This window comes from Aegilops tauschii, chromosome 5, assembly GCF_002575655.3.
Source record: "Aegilops tauschii subsp. strangulata cultivar AL8/78 chromosome 5, Aet v6.0, whole genome shotgun sequence".
In the NCBI taxonomy this organism is placed as follows: Eukaryota; Viridiplantae; Streptophyta; class Magnoliopsida; order Poales; family Poaceae; genus Aegilops; species Aegilops tauschii.
This window is the reverse complement of record NC_053039.3, coordinates 377770098-377787765: the sequence shown is the minus strand read 5'-3', so window position 1 is coordinate 377787765 and position 17668 is coordinate 377770098. Positions and strand designations below refer to the sequence as shown.

At 46.3% G+C, this 17668-nt stretch overlaps 1 protein-coding gene across 1 annotated transcript; it reads left to right on the top strand.

Moving 5' to 3' along the window:
• The first annotated feature begins 202 nt into the window (after positions 1 to 202).
• On the top strand, positions 203 to 4794 carry LOC109735218 (heat shock protein 90-5, chloroplastic). Its single transcript, XM_020294424.4, has 19 exons — positions 203 to 596; positions 832 to 905; positions 1005 to 1130; positions 1222 to 1315; positions 1416 to 1499; positions 1654 to 1797; positions 1886 to 2002; positions 2116 to 2157; positions 2239 to 2319; positions 2475 to 2579; positions 2658 to 2798; positions 2914 to 3006; positions 3100 to 3177; positions 3255 to 3509; positions 3597 to 3699; positions 3769 to 3940; positions 4022 to 4127; positions 4208 to 4297; positions 4388 to 4794. The coding sequence occupies exons 1-19, from the start codon at positions 351 to 353 to the stop codon at positions 4580 to 4582; spliced, it is 2346 nt and encodes a 781-aa protein (XP_020150013.1). The 5' UTR covers positions 203 to 350; the 3' UTR covers positions 4583 to 4794.
• The last annotated feature ends 12874 nt before the right edge of the window (positions 4795 to 17668 follow it).

The window sequence follows — 17668 nt, the reverse complement described above, 5'->3', positions numbered from 1 at the left end:
GGAGCCCCAAACGAACGAATGGTCGCCACTCGCGGAGCCGCTCCGCACGTCGGACAAACAGCCTCCCACACATCCCACGCCATCCCCCCATCCACCGTCGGCTCCACCCCATCCGACGGCGCCGCGCACGCCGCCACACGCCACCCCCGTGCGCCCTACAGCCTTCTAGACTCCTCCCTCTCGTCGTCGTCTCCCCCCTCGCCCCTAAACCCACCCTCCACCATTCTATCCCAAGTATAAACCCTAGCCCAGCCCCTTATCCTTTCGTCTCCCCCTCCCAGACACCGCGCCGGAACCCAAACCATCCGAACGACCAACCACCAGCGAGCGCCGCGACGTCTGCCTCTCCCATGGCGCCCGCGCTGAGCAGGACCCTGGGCCCGTCCTCGGTGGCGGCGCTGCGGCCGAGCCCGTCGCGGGGGCTGCTGCGGGCCGCGCTCGCGCCGCAGGGGAGGAGGCCCGCCGGCGCCAGAGGAGTCAGGTGGGAGGCCGGGAGGGGCCGGCTGGTCGGGGCCAGGTGCGCCTCCGCCGTTGCCGAGAAGACCGCCGGGGAGGAGGAGGAGGCCGCCGGCGAGAAGTTCGAGTACCAGGCCGAGGTGGGTGCAGGGGCTCCAATCCTTGTGTACCTTTCCGGTTGGATTTTGGATCCCCTTAATCTGGGAGGCGTAACGACCAGTCGGTTCTGGTTGCTGCGCTCTCTGGTGGCAGGATTCGTGGTTCATTTATTTACAGGATATAATGAAATTGAGAGTCTGTTGCCAATTCGTTTGTGAGTAGTTTTTAGCAGTTCCAGGATTGGATGTTTATGCAGTTTCTCTTTCTGTCCTCCAGGTTAGCCGCTTGATGGATTTGATTGTTCACAGCCTCTACAGCCATAAGGAAGTGTTCCTTCGGGAGCTTGTAAGGTCAGTCTTCTGCTCATCAAGATGTATGATAATTAAACTACTATTAGTAGAAAATCATTGCTGACTATCTGACCTGGATAAATTTATGTTTTCACCCAGTAATGCGAGTGATGCCTTGGATAAGCTGAGATTTCTCAGTGTAACTGACCCGTCCGTGCTGGCTGATGGTGGTGACATGGAAATAAGGATTAAACCTGACCCTGATGCTGGCACAATAACTATCACGTATGTTCTTCTCTATCAGATTGGCAGTTCAGTCATCAATTCTTACAGAAGTCACAATTCAGTCTCAGACCCATTGTTTTGGATTTTACAGTGATAGTGGCATTGGGATGACAAAGGATGAGCTCAAGGACTGCCTTGGAACTATCGCACAAAGTGGTACCTCCAAATTTTTGAAGGCTCTGAAGGTGCACCTCCTTCCCCATCTAGCTTCATCAGTTTGTGTTCTATGATGACCTTTTTCTTCATTGTTGATGTTGATGTCAATTTGCTTTCTCTTTTTTTCAGGAGAACAAGGAGCTTGGTGCAGATAATGGACTTATTGGTCAATTTGGTGTTGGATTTTATTCGGCTTTTCTTGTTGCAGAGAAGGTACAGAATATCTATTGGATGGTGGACCATTATACATGAAATTCTGTATGGTGGTTGTTGCTGCATGTTTTGAGGAACAATTTCAAATTATTTGTACATCTGTTTTGCAAGCCAAAAGTAGTTTTCAAACTTGTGGATACTTGTTGCCTTGCAGGTTGTGGTGTCCACTAAGAGTCCCAAGACAGATAAGCAGTATATATGGGAAGCTGAGGCTAACAGTAGCTCATACGTTATCAGGGAAGAGACTGATCCTGAGAAAATGCTGACACGTGGAACACAGATTACTCTCTTTTTAAGAGTAAGATAAGAAGCTTATACTGATATTCTGTACAACCTTTATCACCTAAGTCCTAACATGACTCTTAACTATACTTTTGTTCCTTTAGGAGGATGATAAGTATGAATTTGCTGACCCTACGAGGATTCAAGGTCTAGTTAAGAACTACTCGCAGTTTGTTTCGTTCCCCATTTTTACATGGCAGGAGAAATCTAGAACAGTTGAGGTAGGATTTTGAGTATGCTCTGCTTTAAAGTTTAAACCTCCAGTCATACTAAGTTTCGTTGGAATTGATATTTATTTCTTCTCTTCTGTGCACTTGTTACATCCTCTAAATAGGTTGAAGAAGAGGAGTCAAAAGAAGCCGAAGAGACAGCAGAGGTTAGCTTTATGTGCATTCGGTTGTCACTGTGATCAAACTCATCCATATTGTATATAAAAATAATCCCTCCTCTTTTGTAGGGTGAGAAGGAGAAGAAGAAGAAAACTATCACTGAGAAGTACTGGGATTGGGAATTGGCAAATGAAACAAAGCCAATATGGGTATGTTGGCACCCAAATTATTTGTTTCCATATCCTTATCGTTGGTACCTGCAGTGTAACTGTCATGTGAAACATGTCTTTACTTTAGTAGTTTGGTTTTCTGTTGGATATATATTGAAGAAACAGAAGCTGAAATGAATTTTCTTGTCATGTAGATGAGAAATCCAAAGGAAGTCGAGGAAACTGAGTACAATGAATTTTACAAGAAGGCATTCAATGAGTTTTTGGATCCTCTAGCTCATGCACACTTTACAACAGAGGTGCGAACACTTCCGAAACTAAACATCTGTTATGTTAATGCACACCAAACATTCTGACAAGACTTTTGTTGCAAACAGGGTGAGGTGGAATTTAGAAGTGTTCTCTACATCCCAGGAATGGCACCACTTAGCAATGAGGAGATAATGAACCCTAAGACCAAAAATATCAGGTTGTATGTCAAGAGGGTTTTCATTTCTGATGACTTTGATGGCGAGCTGGTATGTTGCCACAATTTTTTTATTCTGTTATTAGAGTTAGAAGCTACTGTACTTCTTTGGTTACTATATTTACAATGTTGTAATGGGCCGCTGAACTTTAGTGTTCTCTCTGCAGTTCCCCAGGTACTTGAGCTTTGTCAAAGGTGTTGTTGACTCGAATGATCTCCCTCTGAATGTTTCTCGTGAGATTCTTCAAGAAAGTCGTATTGTAAGTTACTGGAAAGCATTTGTGACTTAACCTGCAGTTGTTTACTTTAGTGTGTGGTTCTTGGAACTAATTATCACCATCCATATGTTTCAGGTCAGGATCATGCGCAAGAGACTTGTTAGGAAGACTTTTGATATGATTCAGGATATTGCTGACAAGGATAACAAGGAGGTAAGAGTCTAACTTCCTCTTGTTCCCAAGCTTTTGTTTCATTAGGCTTGTCTTGAAGCTTGACGTGCTTCGTGCAGGACTACAAGAAATTTTGGGAGAGCTTTGGCAAATTTATGAAACTTGGTTGCATTGAGGACTCAGGAAATCAGAAGCGCCTTGCTCCTTTGCTGCGGTTTTATTCCTCTAAAAATGAAACGGATTTGATAAGTCTCGATCAGTATGTGGAGAATATGCCCGAGACCCAAAAGGCTATCTATTATATTGCCACAGATAGTCTTCAGAGTGCAAAGACCGCTCCATTCTTGGAAAAGCTGCTTCAGAAAGATATTGAAGTATGTGCTTATCTTGTTGTTGATCACAGAATTGATTTTTCTGTTGTGCTACAGTTAGCTTAAGCTGACACTGTTCCATTTTTTTAGGTTCTATACCTTATCGAACCGATTGATGAGGTAGCTATTCAGAATCTGCAGACGTACAAAGAGAAAAAGTTTGTTGATATCAGCAAGGAAGACCTAGAATTGGGTAAGTGAATTTGAATTGTCATGTGATTAGCAGTTTCTGCATGGCAATAACATATATTGGCTGTTTCAGGCGATGAGGATGAGGACAAGGAAGAAACCAAGCAGGAATACACTCTTCTTTGTGACTGGATAAAGCAGCAGCTGGGTGACAAAGTTGCCAAGGTCCAAATTTCAAAGCGACTCAGCTCTTCACCATGTGTTCTTGTATCTGGCAAGTTTGGTTGGTCGGCTAACATGGAAAGGTAGCTTGATGGTTCATTCACCTACCCAATTTGGCAAAATAAGCGTGCAGTTGTTGTCCTAACACTTGTTCAACTTGATAGGCTTATGAAAGCACAAACGCTTGGTGACACATCAAGCTTGGAGTTCATGAGAGGAAGAAGAATTTTTGAAATCAACCCCGACCACCCTATTGTCAAGGACTTGAGTGTAAGATACCTGCAATCTTTGCAATTCATACCTATTTGTTGTTGTTCAATCACTAATGTATACTTCGTGAATAACAATAGGCTGCTTGCAAGAACGAGCCTGAGAGCACCGAAGCCAAGAGGGCAGTTGAGTTGCTGTACGAGACTGCCCTGATCTCCAGTGGATACACTGTAAGTTACAAGATACCTATATGCTCCCGTTCATGGTCAATGATGATACATATCGCTCGTGGCCTAATGATTGTTGCTTGGTTTGTTTAGCCTGAGAGTCCAGCGGAGTTGGGGGGCAAGATCTACGAGATGATGACCATCGCCCTTGGCGGGAGATGGGGTAGATCCGGCACCGAGGAGGCTGAGACCAATGCCGACGTCGACTCTTCTGAAGGTGTTGTAACGGAGGTCGTTGAGCCATCCGAAGTCAGGACTGAGAACGAGAATGACCCATGGAGAGATTAGTTAGTTCTGTAGGCATCCATTTTTTTTAAATACCCTGGAGGTGGATGAGCAAAAAATAGAAGTATCACTGGAGCCAGAGTGATGATGACATCGAGCGATGGACTGTCTTTGTAAGAACACTGAGCTCCAAAATCTTGTTTGTTATCGCCCAAGGCTAAATTTTGTAGGTGACTTTTTTGACGGCCGTGAAATAATTTATCTTTATTACTAAATACGTATGTTTCATGCATTTTACCTGCCTAATCTTTTTTGTTTCCGGAAACTTATATCAATGATGCGTAGTGTATACAAAAACTGAGACAACATGTTGCCATGCTCTCTATCTTGTGTCAATTGTCATGGCTTCGTTCTTCGTGAACTCCAGTGCGCTGGGCGTCTTTTTCTCCGAGGAGCTCGGGAGCACCAGGGATATTTGTTGTACGTGCGCACTAGCACTCCTGTGGATTGAACGAGTTGTGTTGAGGCCAAGATGAATGGAGCTCGTCTTTGTTAACAAACTTTCTGAACAATTGCCATGAAATACTCACTTTGATCACTTGCAATCCCTTCATGTATACGGACAACAAACATGACAGAAGTGACACAGTTCATAACAGACGAACAAAGATGATGCTAAAGCTGAGTAGGACAGCCGGTTCTATCATATACTCCCTCCGTTTCTAAATATTTATCTTTAAAGATTTCAACCAGAAGCAAAATAAATGAATCTACACTCTAAAATATGTCTATATACATCGTATGTGATAATTCATTTGAACACTCATACAATCAAAATATTATAGGTGATTAGGCGCTCGGGCACAAAAGCACTTTGCTCAGTGGACACAAGGATATCCGCCGGTATTGAAAGGTGGATTGGGGATTACACATCTTATTGTTTTGATTTCTTCTCCTCCATCTCTTCTATCTCAAAACTGCCTCGGTAAGCCCACGTCTTATTGGCTTAGCAATAAAAATCCTATTCTTTAAAACCAATAAAATCCTTTTTTTACTATGCTGTCACAATAACAGTAAAATGATAAGTAAATCATCGCGATTGAGTACACAATCTCATTAAAATTATACAAATAATGAACGCGCGGTCATTTGTTTGCCCCCGTTCCAATGACCGAGTAGTAGTAGATGTATACCGCTGAAACACACGGATGAAATAAAAATCTTCCTTCGTTGATTAGAAAAATCCAAGATACTATTATTTTTCTTGAACATCATTACAGACACAAGCGCTCATATATACGCGCATACACTCATTCATATGAACGCATACACGCACCCTATTCCTATAAGCACCTCCAAGAGACTGAACCAACATATCATCTTGAAATTTTACGAAGTCACCGTAGGCAACTCGTAGTCGATGGAAACGTCTCCTCCCACTGAACGCGTATCGTCGGAAATCCTGAAATAAATTCAGGATAAATGCGAGCACCAGAATTTGAACTCTAATGGCTGGGGATACCACTGTTCATGTAACCAGAGATTGGTTCGAGAAAAACTCGAAGATACTAGCAGGCAACGCTACATATGTAACACGAGCTCTGTACGGTACTAGTACGACGCCAGGTACACAAGGGGATCGCATCGACGGAGGGTACGAGCGCCTTTCAGTTTGCTTCTGACGAGGGAACCGCGGGCAGCCAAAGCGTGCGGCTCCTCGCCGCGATCTCCTCCCCTCCTCCTCTCCGGTGGTCGCCCTTGACCGTGCCGGGCATGGTGGAGTCCACCCAATCCCGCGGTAAGCTAGCTAGCTCCTCCTTGCCCCGGCCTCTTAATTTGTTATCCGTTGATCCTCGAGTCATGTACATTGTCGAATTTGGAGGGTTTCCTCCTACAAACGTGGGTGTGGATTTGACCTTGCGACCTAGTGATTCTAAAAACTGTTGATGCCCTTGCCGGAGAGCTGGAACTTCTGGATCTCGGTGATGTCGCGGCAGGCAGGGTGCCGTAATCTCGATGTCATTATTCTCAAGGGACCAATTGTCTGTTCCCAATCATAACCCCTCACTCTATTTCAGGCGACTCGGGTTCTTCGGCAGTTAAACGGAAGTGCCCACCCTGCCAACAAGACGACGGCGACGACGACGACGACGGCGACGGCACCGGTTCAAACGCTCACAATGGAATCAACTCATCATGGAACAGCCTTTCCGAGGTACGTACTACCTCGGTTTGATGTTTTGGATATTTCAAAATAGACTAAATATTTGATTCAGAGAAAAGTTAGAACGTCTTATCATTTGGGACGGATGGAGTAATAGTTTGCTTTGACTGTACATTATGCTCCCAGACTATTCCAGTTCTGTTCGGTCAAAGGAATTGCAACATCGTTTCTCTTCTGAATTAGACCTAGTCAGTGGGGTGCCAAATATTCAGAAGGGTGTCAAGCTTGCTAGTACATAGTACATGTTTATTTCAGTTGGTTAACCGCGCCAAGTTTGTTCCAGAAAAGAATGTTGCACTATTAGCCCAGTGATGCCATCGTCCTACTGTAGAAGTAAACACGCACAATCTCTCATGCATCCCGGTTAATAATGACGACAATGCCATATGTAAAGCAGCTACTGACCAGAGTCATGTTCTAGTCCACTTTCTTATCACAAGATCATACATATGGTTCGTTTTTATTTTTGCCCCACTACTGGTTATTGACGCCATCATTCTGATTTTACAATGCCAATGCTGATTTCTCCTCCCTTGCTTCTGCCTGCAGGATGTCGTGCATCATATACATGCCCTAATGCCGCTGCGAGACGCCGCACGTGCTGCGTGCGTGTCTCGGTCATTTCGACGTTCCTGGAGACACTATCCTAATCTCACCTTCGGTATGCAACAACTGGGCTTGATTAGAAAAGCAGGAACAGTGGACGAAGTAGCAATGGATCTTGTAAGCAGAATTGACCATATCGTTGGAAATCATTCAGGCACCGGAGTGAAAACGCTTGAGCTCCAACTCCCCTGGAACTGGAACAGACTCGACACCTCTTACGTCGACAGGTTCCTCAAGGCTGCCATTGCGCCCGGTATCCAAGAACTCACCGTGATGCTGCCCTTATTACAGCGTTACAACTTCCCGTGCTCGCTTTTATCAGGCGAGAGCGGGCGGTCGATTCGGTATCTTAACTCACCAATTCTAGTTTCCATCCCACCGCCGGACTTGGTTGCCTGACAAGATTGCACCTGCAGTCCGTGCGTATCGGCGACGACGAATTGGGGTGCTTCCTTTATGAGTCTTTGGCTTTGAGGCATCTGCGACTCTCTGATTGTGGTGAGATCATCTGCTTGAAGATACCTTGCCTGCTGCGGCACCTCAGGTCCGTGGAGGTGTTTTGAGTGTGAGATGCTACATGCAATTGAGAGCAATGCCCCAGATATCTCTACTGTCGACCTTGAACTTGGCGACCAAGTGGATTTCTCACTCTCACTGGGAGATGGTTCATCTCAAGTGAAGCAGCTCCGAATAACACCTGCATCCCCAAGTTACGCTCTCGGCAAGCTTCCATCAATCACACCCGGTGTTGAAGTCCTTGACATATTGTTGTTGCCACACGAGGTATGCATAATCTGAGACTTTAGACCGGCAATTCCTTGGTTTTGCCTTCCATAATAAGAGCATCTCCATCAGATCCTCTAAACTTAAATTACTTGGTTCTGCGATCAGCTATTGCTCTAAGGAGTAGTTGTTATATCAGGGGACATACTAATCTGAGGAATCTCTTTCTTCAGCAGGTGAGCACACCAATGGTGCCCGGCAAATTCCAACACCTCAAGTACTTGAATATTTCTCTCCCCGCTGTCTCGGCAGCAGATGAATATGATTATTTGTCTCTGTTAGCTTTTCTTGATGCTTCTCCTGCCTTGGAGACTCTCGTCTTGAGCGTAAGTCCTGTTATATAGCCATTGATTCAACAATTGAGTATTATTACCGTTTCTTTACAAAGTCTGTTTATTAATTAACTCAGATTATCATGCCTATTGTCTTTAGCTGATCATAGATTTCTATTTTTACTTCAAAGCTAAGTAATTTAGAAAATAAAATAATCTCTTTTCATAAATACATGACACCGTAAAAAGCTTGCAATCAAACTTTGTCAACTCTCTTCGATATAGTAAACCATTTTGACTGGTCAGGTTACAGTTGTTCCGTTAGATTTGTCAGGGATCACACAATATCATATTTTTTCATTAAAATAGTTATATGAAAAGCAACGGCCAAACATGCATATTTGAGATTGTAACAATGCTCGAAACATCATTTATTTATGAACAAGTGGAGTATTTAGTAACATACATAGATAAGGCGCATCTCATGCTAATCTTGTCTTTGAGCCCATTTTTATTTTTCAGCTGGTTCATCTAGAACTATTGTCATTTTTGTGAGAAGTAGTTGACATCAACATATTGTGCCCTTGCAGTCAGCGAGCATTATGAACTGTGTTAACAGAGGCTACGGTCGGATTCATCGCGATGTTTCACATTTGGCGCGGGCGCAAGAGTTTCGCCATGGCAGCCTCAAGAACGTGACGATATATAGTTTTTACTCGGCTGAGAGCATGATTGAGCTAACCTGTCGTATGCTGAAGCACACGGCTTCGCTTGAGTGCCTGACGTTGGACACCACCCATGGTTACTCTAGGTGTTCCTCATGCAGAAGCGGCAGGTGCTTCCCCATGGACGCGCGTGATGTCCTACAGGCCCAGAAATCGCTCGTGGCTATAAGAAGATACATCAAGCCCGAAGTACCCTGTAATGTCAACTTGATTGTTGTTGAGCCTTGCAGTTCCTGTCATGCGAGCGCTAACTGATTCTAGACTTTTTTGTTTCAACTTAGAACTGCATATTTACATGCTACTAGAAGAACGCCCGTGCGTTGCAACGGGGCCACATTTAAGTTTAAAAGTTCAGTATCAATTATGTTAATATTACATTTAATATTCTCATACATATTAAGTGACATTGACGACTTTTTTACCATCAAATTCTCTCACACACACCCTCTCCCTCCCTCTTCCTCACTCTCTCTCCCCCTCTCCCTCACTCGGGAGGTGGGACGAAAATAAACCCGGAACGGAGACTACCAACTGAGACATTAGAAGTAGAGATCATTTAGTTGATAAGAATAAATAGAAAACGGTGTTAAAAAGAAGAAACATATTAGAATACATTGAAAAACCAAAAGGACGATGTAAAAGGGGATTCGCCCTGCCCCCGGGCCTTGCCACCGAACCGGCTCAGCGGTCCAGTCCTCGCGCGGTTGTCTTCTCCTGTTCCCCGAGCCGCGTCGCTACAGAGCCGGGCTCCCGCCCGACCACCTCGCTGGCATCGAAGGGGAATGGATAAGGGTGACGCCCTTCCTTCCCTGCCCCCATGGCCTCACTCCTCCTCGACGCCCCCTCCCAAATCCACTTCTCCTCCTCGCTCGCTCGATCCCGTTGATCTGGACGAAGTCAGATGCCACGGCCACCATGACCGACCCCTCCACATAGCCACTGCCCTCCCTGCGGGCTAGGAGCTTGTCGAGGAGCTCCGAACGCCTTCGCTACTTCGTCTGCGCCAACGAGATCAAGTCCAGCACCCCCGCATCGACGTCGCTGCCGTCTTCCTCAACCTTGGGCCACCGCGACATTGCCGTTCGATCCGCGCCGCCCCGAGCTCCCATGTCTTCCCCTAGGGCGTCATTGACACCGCCATGATCTCCTCTTGCCTTTCCCCTGTTTCCCCTCTCGTTTGCTCTCGTTAGGTATTTCGCCGTGGCCAAGAACCGCCGTCCGCCATGGCCATTGCAGGGGTAGCCACCGAGCTCATCGGACTGACCTCGTGGCACATGCCCGCTCCTATGCACGCCCATGCCCGAGCCTGCCGCTCTTCTTCCGCGCCCGCGGGGCCACTCCCTCTCCATGCCCACGCCCGTGCTACACCGCGTCGGTCGCGCCCGCCGCTGCCGTCGCGCTCGCCGCAGCCACCGCACCACTGTGCCCCGCGCGACACACACCCTGGCCGCGCGCCACACTCTCGCTGGCTGCGCTCGCCCCGTCTGCTGCCGCCTATCCCTTCGCTCGCCCCGCTGTCGCGCCCCTGCCTCGCGCCGCCTCCAGTCATGGCCATCTTCTGCCGGCCGCCCCCTCAGCCACGCCGGCCGCATCTCTGCCCTCCACCGTCGGCCGCTCGCCTCGCCTGCTGCGTGTTGCTTCCTGCTGCTATGCGCTGCTCTACCGCTGGTACGCTGCTGCGCCATGCCCTCGACATCGCCGTGGACAAATGTGGCGGAGGGATTGTTAATGGAGTACGAGAAGGAGGTGGCGGAGAAGGTGTGGAGAGGCAGGAGGTCTGGGGCGGTGTCACCTGGCTGTGGTGGAGGTGTTAATGCGAGAAGGAGCCGGAGTGGAAGGAGAGGTCACAAGTGGAAAGAATCGCAAAAAAAAAATCATAACCCGGAGATCTCAGTTCAAAAAATGCTAATATCAATGGAGGGGTGATTTCCTTCAATAGGTGGAAAACATAGGAAATATTGGTTGTTATCAAGGAAAGGTAAAAATTTAGGAAAGTTAGGATTTTTGAATTGATTTCTATGCAAATGGGGTTTTATTGTTTGGTAACGTGATATCAGTACCTGCCCGTTTGTGACGTGTCTGATTAGGAAAGTTTGCAAATGTTAAGAAACTATTTATTGGGAGGAAAGTTGTGACGTGTCTGTTATTTGTTTCCTAAAAAAAAATTCACTAATAAGAGAAATCGATTGATTTAGATAAGTTAGGAAAGTTAGATTAAAATGTATTATTTGTTTCCTGAAAATCTGTTATTTGTTTCCTAAGACAAATTGAACCAATAAAAGGAATCAATTGATTTGCATAATTTAAGGAAGTTAGATTAAAATGTATTATTTGTTTTCTGAAAATCTGTTATTTGTTTCCTAAGACAAATTGAACCAATAAAAGGAATCGATTGATTTGCATAATTTAAGGAAGTTAGATCCATGATTTGTTATACGTTAGGAAAGTTCTGGTTGTAATAAAGAGTGGAGAGAAAAATAAACCGATGGACCAGGGTGGGAGGGGGTGGTGGGAGGAGAGACAAAAAAAACTAGTGAAAATAAACCGCAGACCAGGGTGGGAGGGGGTGGTGGGAGGAGAGACGAAAAAACCCAGCGAAAATAAACCGTGGAGACGATTCACCAACTCGTCCATTAGGAGTAGAGATTAGAGATACGAAAAAAAAGTGTCACTCGGCCGAGATTTTCACAAGACATGTTTGTTTTTTCACCTTTTACTGTTCACCTGGGGTCATCTGTGCTTGTGATCAGCTATGGATTACCAAAGGTACTTCTCTGTGGTTGATACTTTCATAGGATCAAGCAGCTTAGTTGTGAGTAAATAGCATAAAACTACTACTTTACAGGTTAGGGTTCCAAAAAACCACCGGTTTTTTATTTTTTGCTGATAACTACCAAGTGAGGGGTTGGCTGTTTCAAAAAACCCTAATCACAGAGTGCTTTCAAATTGATCGCGGTTATGACAGTTGGGACCCGCACGTAAGAGAACCATTTGTTTGACTGTTACCTTACATGTAGGGCCCACATGTCAGTATTTCTGTAAGTTTTTTATATAAAGCAATCGGGTCCTTGTATTTTTTTTAAAAAAGCAATCGGGTCCCTGACTGTTTTATGGAAAGTGCAATCGGGCCCTTGCTCCTCGGTGCGCGCCCTTGATACGTCTCCGTTGTATCTACTTTTCCAAACACTTTTGCCCTTGTTTTGGACTCTAACTTGCATGATTTGAATGGAACTAACCCGGACTGACGCTGTTTTCAGCAGACTTTCCATGGTGTTATTTATGTGCAGAAACAAAAGTTCTCGGAATGACCTGAAACTCCATGGAACATCTATTTGGAAAATAAGAAAAATACCGGAAGAAAAAACCACGTCAGGGGGCCCACACCCTGTCCATGAGGGTGGAGGGCGCGCCCCCTACCTCGTGGGCCCCCTGACGCTCCACCGACATCAACTCCAACTCCATATATTCACTTTCGGGGAGAAAAAAATCAGAGAGAAGGATTCATCGCGTTTTACGATACGGAGCCGCCCTCAAGCCCTAAAATCTCTCGGGAGGGCTGATCTGGAGTCCGCTCGGGCCTCTGGAGAGGGGATTCGTCGCCATCGTCATCATCAACCATCCTCCATCACCAATTTCATGATGCTCATGTTGGGGATCGTAGCAGAATTTTAAAATTTCCTACGCATCACCAAGATCCATCTATGGAGTATACTAGCAACGAGGGGAAAGGAGTGCATCTACATACCCTTGTAGATCGTGAGCGGAAGCGTTCCAATGAACGGGGTTGATGGAGTCGTACTTGCCGTGATCCAAATCACCGATGACCGAGTGCCGAACGGACGGCACCTCCGCGTTCAACACACGTACGGAGCAGCGACGTCTCCTCCTTCTTGATCCAGCAAGGGGGGAGGAGAGGTTGATGGAGATCCAGCAGCACGTCGGCGTGGTGGTGGAAGTAGCGGGGTCTCGGCAGGGCTTCGCCAAGCTTCTGCGAGAGGGAGAGGTGTTGCAGGGGAGGAGGGAGGCGCCAAAGGCTGTTGTGTTGCTGCCCTCCCTCCCCCCACTATATATAGGACCCCTGGAGGGGGGGCGCCGGCCCTGGAACCCATCTACATGGGGGGGGCCAAGGGGGAAGGGGGGGTGGCTTCCCCCCAAGCCAACTGGGGCGCCCCCCCCACCCTAGGGTTTCCAACCCTAGGCGCAGGGGGAGGCCCATGGGGGGCGCCCCAGCCCACTAAGGGCAGGTTCCCTTCCCACTTCAGCCCATGGGGCCCTCCGGGATAGGTTGCCCCACCCGGTGGACCCCCGGGACCCTTCCGGTGGTCCCGGTACAATACCGATAACCCCCGAAACTGGACTTCCTATATATAATTCTTCACCTCCGGACCATTCCGGAACTCCTCGTGACGTCCGGGATCTCATCCGGGACTCCGAACAACTTTCGGGTTTCCGCATACTCATATCTCTACAACCCTAGCGTCACCGAACCTTAAGTGTGTAGACCCTACGGGTTCGGGAGACATGCAGACATGACCGAGACGCCTCTCCGGTCAATAACCAACAGCAGGATCTGGATACCCATGTTGGCTCCCACATGTTCCACGATGATCTCATCGGATGAACCACGATGTCGAGGATTCGATCAATCCCGTATACAATTCCCTTTGTCAATCGGTATGTTACTTGCCCGAGATTCGATCGTCGGTATCCCAATACCTTGTTCAATCTCGTTACCGGCAAGTGTCTTTACTCGTACCGCAATGCATGATCCCGTGACTAACTCCTTAGTCACATTGAGCTCATTATGATGATGCATTACCGAGTGGGCCCAGAGATACCTCTCCGTCATACGGAGTGACAAATCCCAGTCTCGATCCGTGCCAACTCAACAGACACTTTCGGAGATACCCGTAGTGTACCTTTATAGTCACCCAGTTACGTTGTGACGTTTGGCACACCCAAAGTACTCTTACGGTATCCGGGAGTTGCACGATCTCATGGTCTAAGGAGAAGATACTTGACATTGGAAAAGCTCTAGCAAACGAACTACACGATCTTTGAGCTATGCTTAGGATTGGGACTTGTCCATCACATCATTCTCCTAATGATGTGATCCCATTAACAATGACATCCAATGTCCATAGTCAGGAAACCATGACTATCTGTTGATCAACGAGCCAGTCAACTAGAGGCTTACTAGGGACACGTTGTAGTCTATGTATTCACACATGTATTACGATTTCCGGATAACACAATTATAGCATGAACAATAGACAATTATCATGAACAAAGAAATATAATAATAACCATTTATTATTGCCTCTAGGGCATATTTCCAACAGTCTCCCGCTTGCACTAGAGTCAATAATCTAGTTACATTGTGATGAATCGAACACCCATTGCGTCCTGGTGTTGATCATGTTTTGCTCTAGGGAGAGGTTTAGTCAACAGGTCTGCTACATTCAGGTCCGTATGTACTTTACTAATGTCTATGTATCCATTTTGAACACTTTCACGAATGGAGTTGAAGCGACGCTTGATATGCCTAGTCTTCCTGTGAAACCTGGGCTCCTTGGCAAGGGCAATAGCTCCAGTGTTGTCACAGAAGAGAGTCATCAGGCCCGACGCATTGGGAATCACCCCTAGGTCGGTAATGAACTCCTTTATCCAGACTGCTTCCTGTGCTGCCTCTAAGGCCGCCATGTATTCCGCTTCACATGTAGATCCCGCCACGACGCTTTGCTTGCAACTGCACCAGCTTACTGCTCCTCCATTCAAAATATACACGTATCCGGTTTGTGACTTCGAGTCATCCAGATCTGTGTCGAAGCTAGCGTCGACGTAACCCTTTACGACGAGCTCTTCGTCACCTCCATAAACGAGAAACATATCCTTAGTCCTCTTCAGGTACTTCAGGATATTCTTGACCGCTGTCCAGTGTTCCATGCCGGGATTACTTTGGTACCTTCCTACCAAACTTACGGCAAGGTTTACATCAGGTCTGGTACACAGCATGGCATACATAATAGACCCTATGGCCGAGGCATAGGGGATGACACTCATCTTTTCTCTATCTTCTGCCGTGGTCGGGCATTGAGCCGTGCTCAATTGCACACCTTGCAATACAGGCAAGAACCCCTTCTTGGACTGATCCATATTGAACTTCTTCAATATCTTGTCAAGGTACGTACTCTGTGAAAGACCAATGAGGCGTCTTGATCTATCTCTATAGATCTTGATACCCAATATATAAGCAGCTTCTCCAAGGTTCTTCATTGAAAAACACTTATTCAAATAGGCCTTTATACTTTCCAAGAATTCTATATCATTTCCCATCAATAGTATGTCATCCACATACAATAAGAGAAATGCTACAGAGCTCCCACTCACTTTCTTGTAAACACAGGCTTCTCCATAAGTCTGTGTAAACCCAAACGCTTTGATCATCTCATCAAAGCGAATGTTCCAACTCCGAGATGCTTGCACCAGCCCATAGATGGAGCGCTGGAGCTTGCATACCTTGTTAGCATTCTTAGGATCGACAAAACCTTCCGGCTGCATCATATACAATTCTTCCTTAAGAAAGCCGTTAAGGAATGCCGTTTTGACGTCCATCTGCCATATCTCATAATCATAGTATGCGGCAATTGCTAACATGATTCGGACGGACTTCAGCTTCGCTACGGGTGAGAAAGTCTCATCGTAGTCAACCCCTTGAACTTGTCGATAACCCTTAGCGACAAGTCGAGCCTTATAGATGGTCACATTACCATCCGCGTCTGTCTTCTTCTTAAAGATCCATTTATTTTCTATGGCTCGCCGATCATCGGGCAAGTCAGTCAAAGTCCATACTTCGTTTTCATACATGGATCCTATCTCGGATTTCATGGCTTCTAGCCATTTGTCGGAATCCGGGCCCGCCATCGCTTCTTCATAGTTCGAAGGTTCACCGTTGTCTAACAACATGATTTCTAAGACAGGGTTGCCGTACCACTCTGGTGCGGAACGTGTCCTTGTGGACCTACGAAGTTCAGCAGTAACTTGATCCGACGCTTCATGATCATCATCATTAACTTCCTCCCCAATCGGTGTAGGCACCACAGGAACATCTTCCCGCGCTGCGCTACTTTCCGGTTCGGAAGGGGTGACTATCACCTCATCAAGTTCCACTTTCCTCCCACTTAATTCTTTCGAGAGAAACTCTTTCTCCAGAAAGGACCCGTTCTTGGCAACGAAGATCTTGCCTTCGGATCTGAGGTAGAAGGTATACCCAATAGTTTCCTTAGGGTATCCTATGAAGACGCATTTCTCCGACTTGGGTTCGAGCTTTTCAGGTTGAAGTTTCTTGACATAAGCATCGCATCCCCAAACTTTTAGAAACGACAGCTTAGGTTTCTTCCCAAACCATAATTCATACGGTGTCGTCTCAACGGATTTCGACGGAGCCCTATTTAAAGTGAATGCGGCAGTCTCTAAAGCATAGCCCCAAAATGAGAGCGGTAGATCGGTAAGAGACATCATAGATCGCACCATATCCAATAGAGTGCGATTACGACGTTCGGACACACCATTTCGCTGAGGTGTTCCAGGCGGCGTGAGTCGTGAAACGATTCCACATTTCCTTAAGTGCGTACCAAATTCGTGACTTTAATATTCTCCACCACGATCTGATTGTAAGAACTTTATTTTCCCGTCACGTTGATTCTCAACCTCACTCTGAAATTCCTTGAACTTTTCAAAGGTTTCAGACTTGTGTTTCATTAGGTAGACATACCCATATCTACTTAAGTCATCAGTGAGAGTGAGAACATAACGATATCCTCCGCGAGCCTCAACACTCATTGGACCGCACACATCGGTATGTATGATTTCCAATAAGTTGGTTGCTCGCTCCATTGTTCCGGAGAACTGAGTCTTGGTCATCTTACCCATGAGGCATGGTTCGCACGTGTCAAATGATTCGTAATCAAGAGACTCCAAAAGTCCATCTGCATGGAGCTTCTTCATGCGCTTGACACCAATGTGACCAAGGCGGCAGTGCCACAAGTATGTGGGACTATCGTTATCAACTTTACATCTTTTGGTATTCACACTATGAATATGTGTAACATCACGTTCGAGATTCATCAAGAATAAACCATTGACCAGCGGGGCATGACCATAAAACATATCTCTCATATAAATAGAACAACCATTATTCTCGGATTTAAATGAGTAGCCATCTTGAATTAAACGAGATCCAGATACAATGTTCATGCTCAAAGCTGGCACTAAATAACAATTATTGAGGTTTAAAACTAATCCCGTAGGTAAATGTAGAGGCAGCGTGCCGACGGCGATCACATCGACCTTGGAACCATTCCCGACGCGCATCGTCACCTCGTCCTTTGCCAGTCTCCGCTTATTCCGCAGTTCCTGTTTTGAGTTACAAATATGAGCAACCGCACCGGTATCAAATACCCAGGAGCTACTACGAGTACTGGTAAGGTACACATCAATTACATGTATATCACATATACCTTTGGTGTTGCCGGCCTTC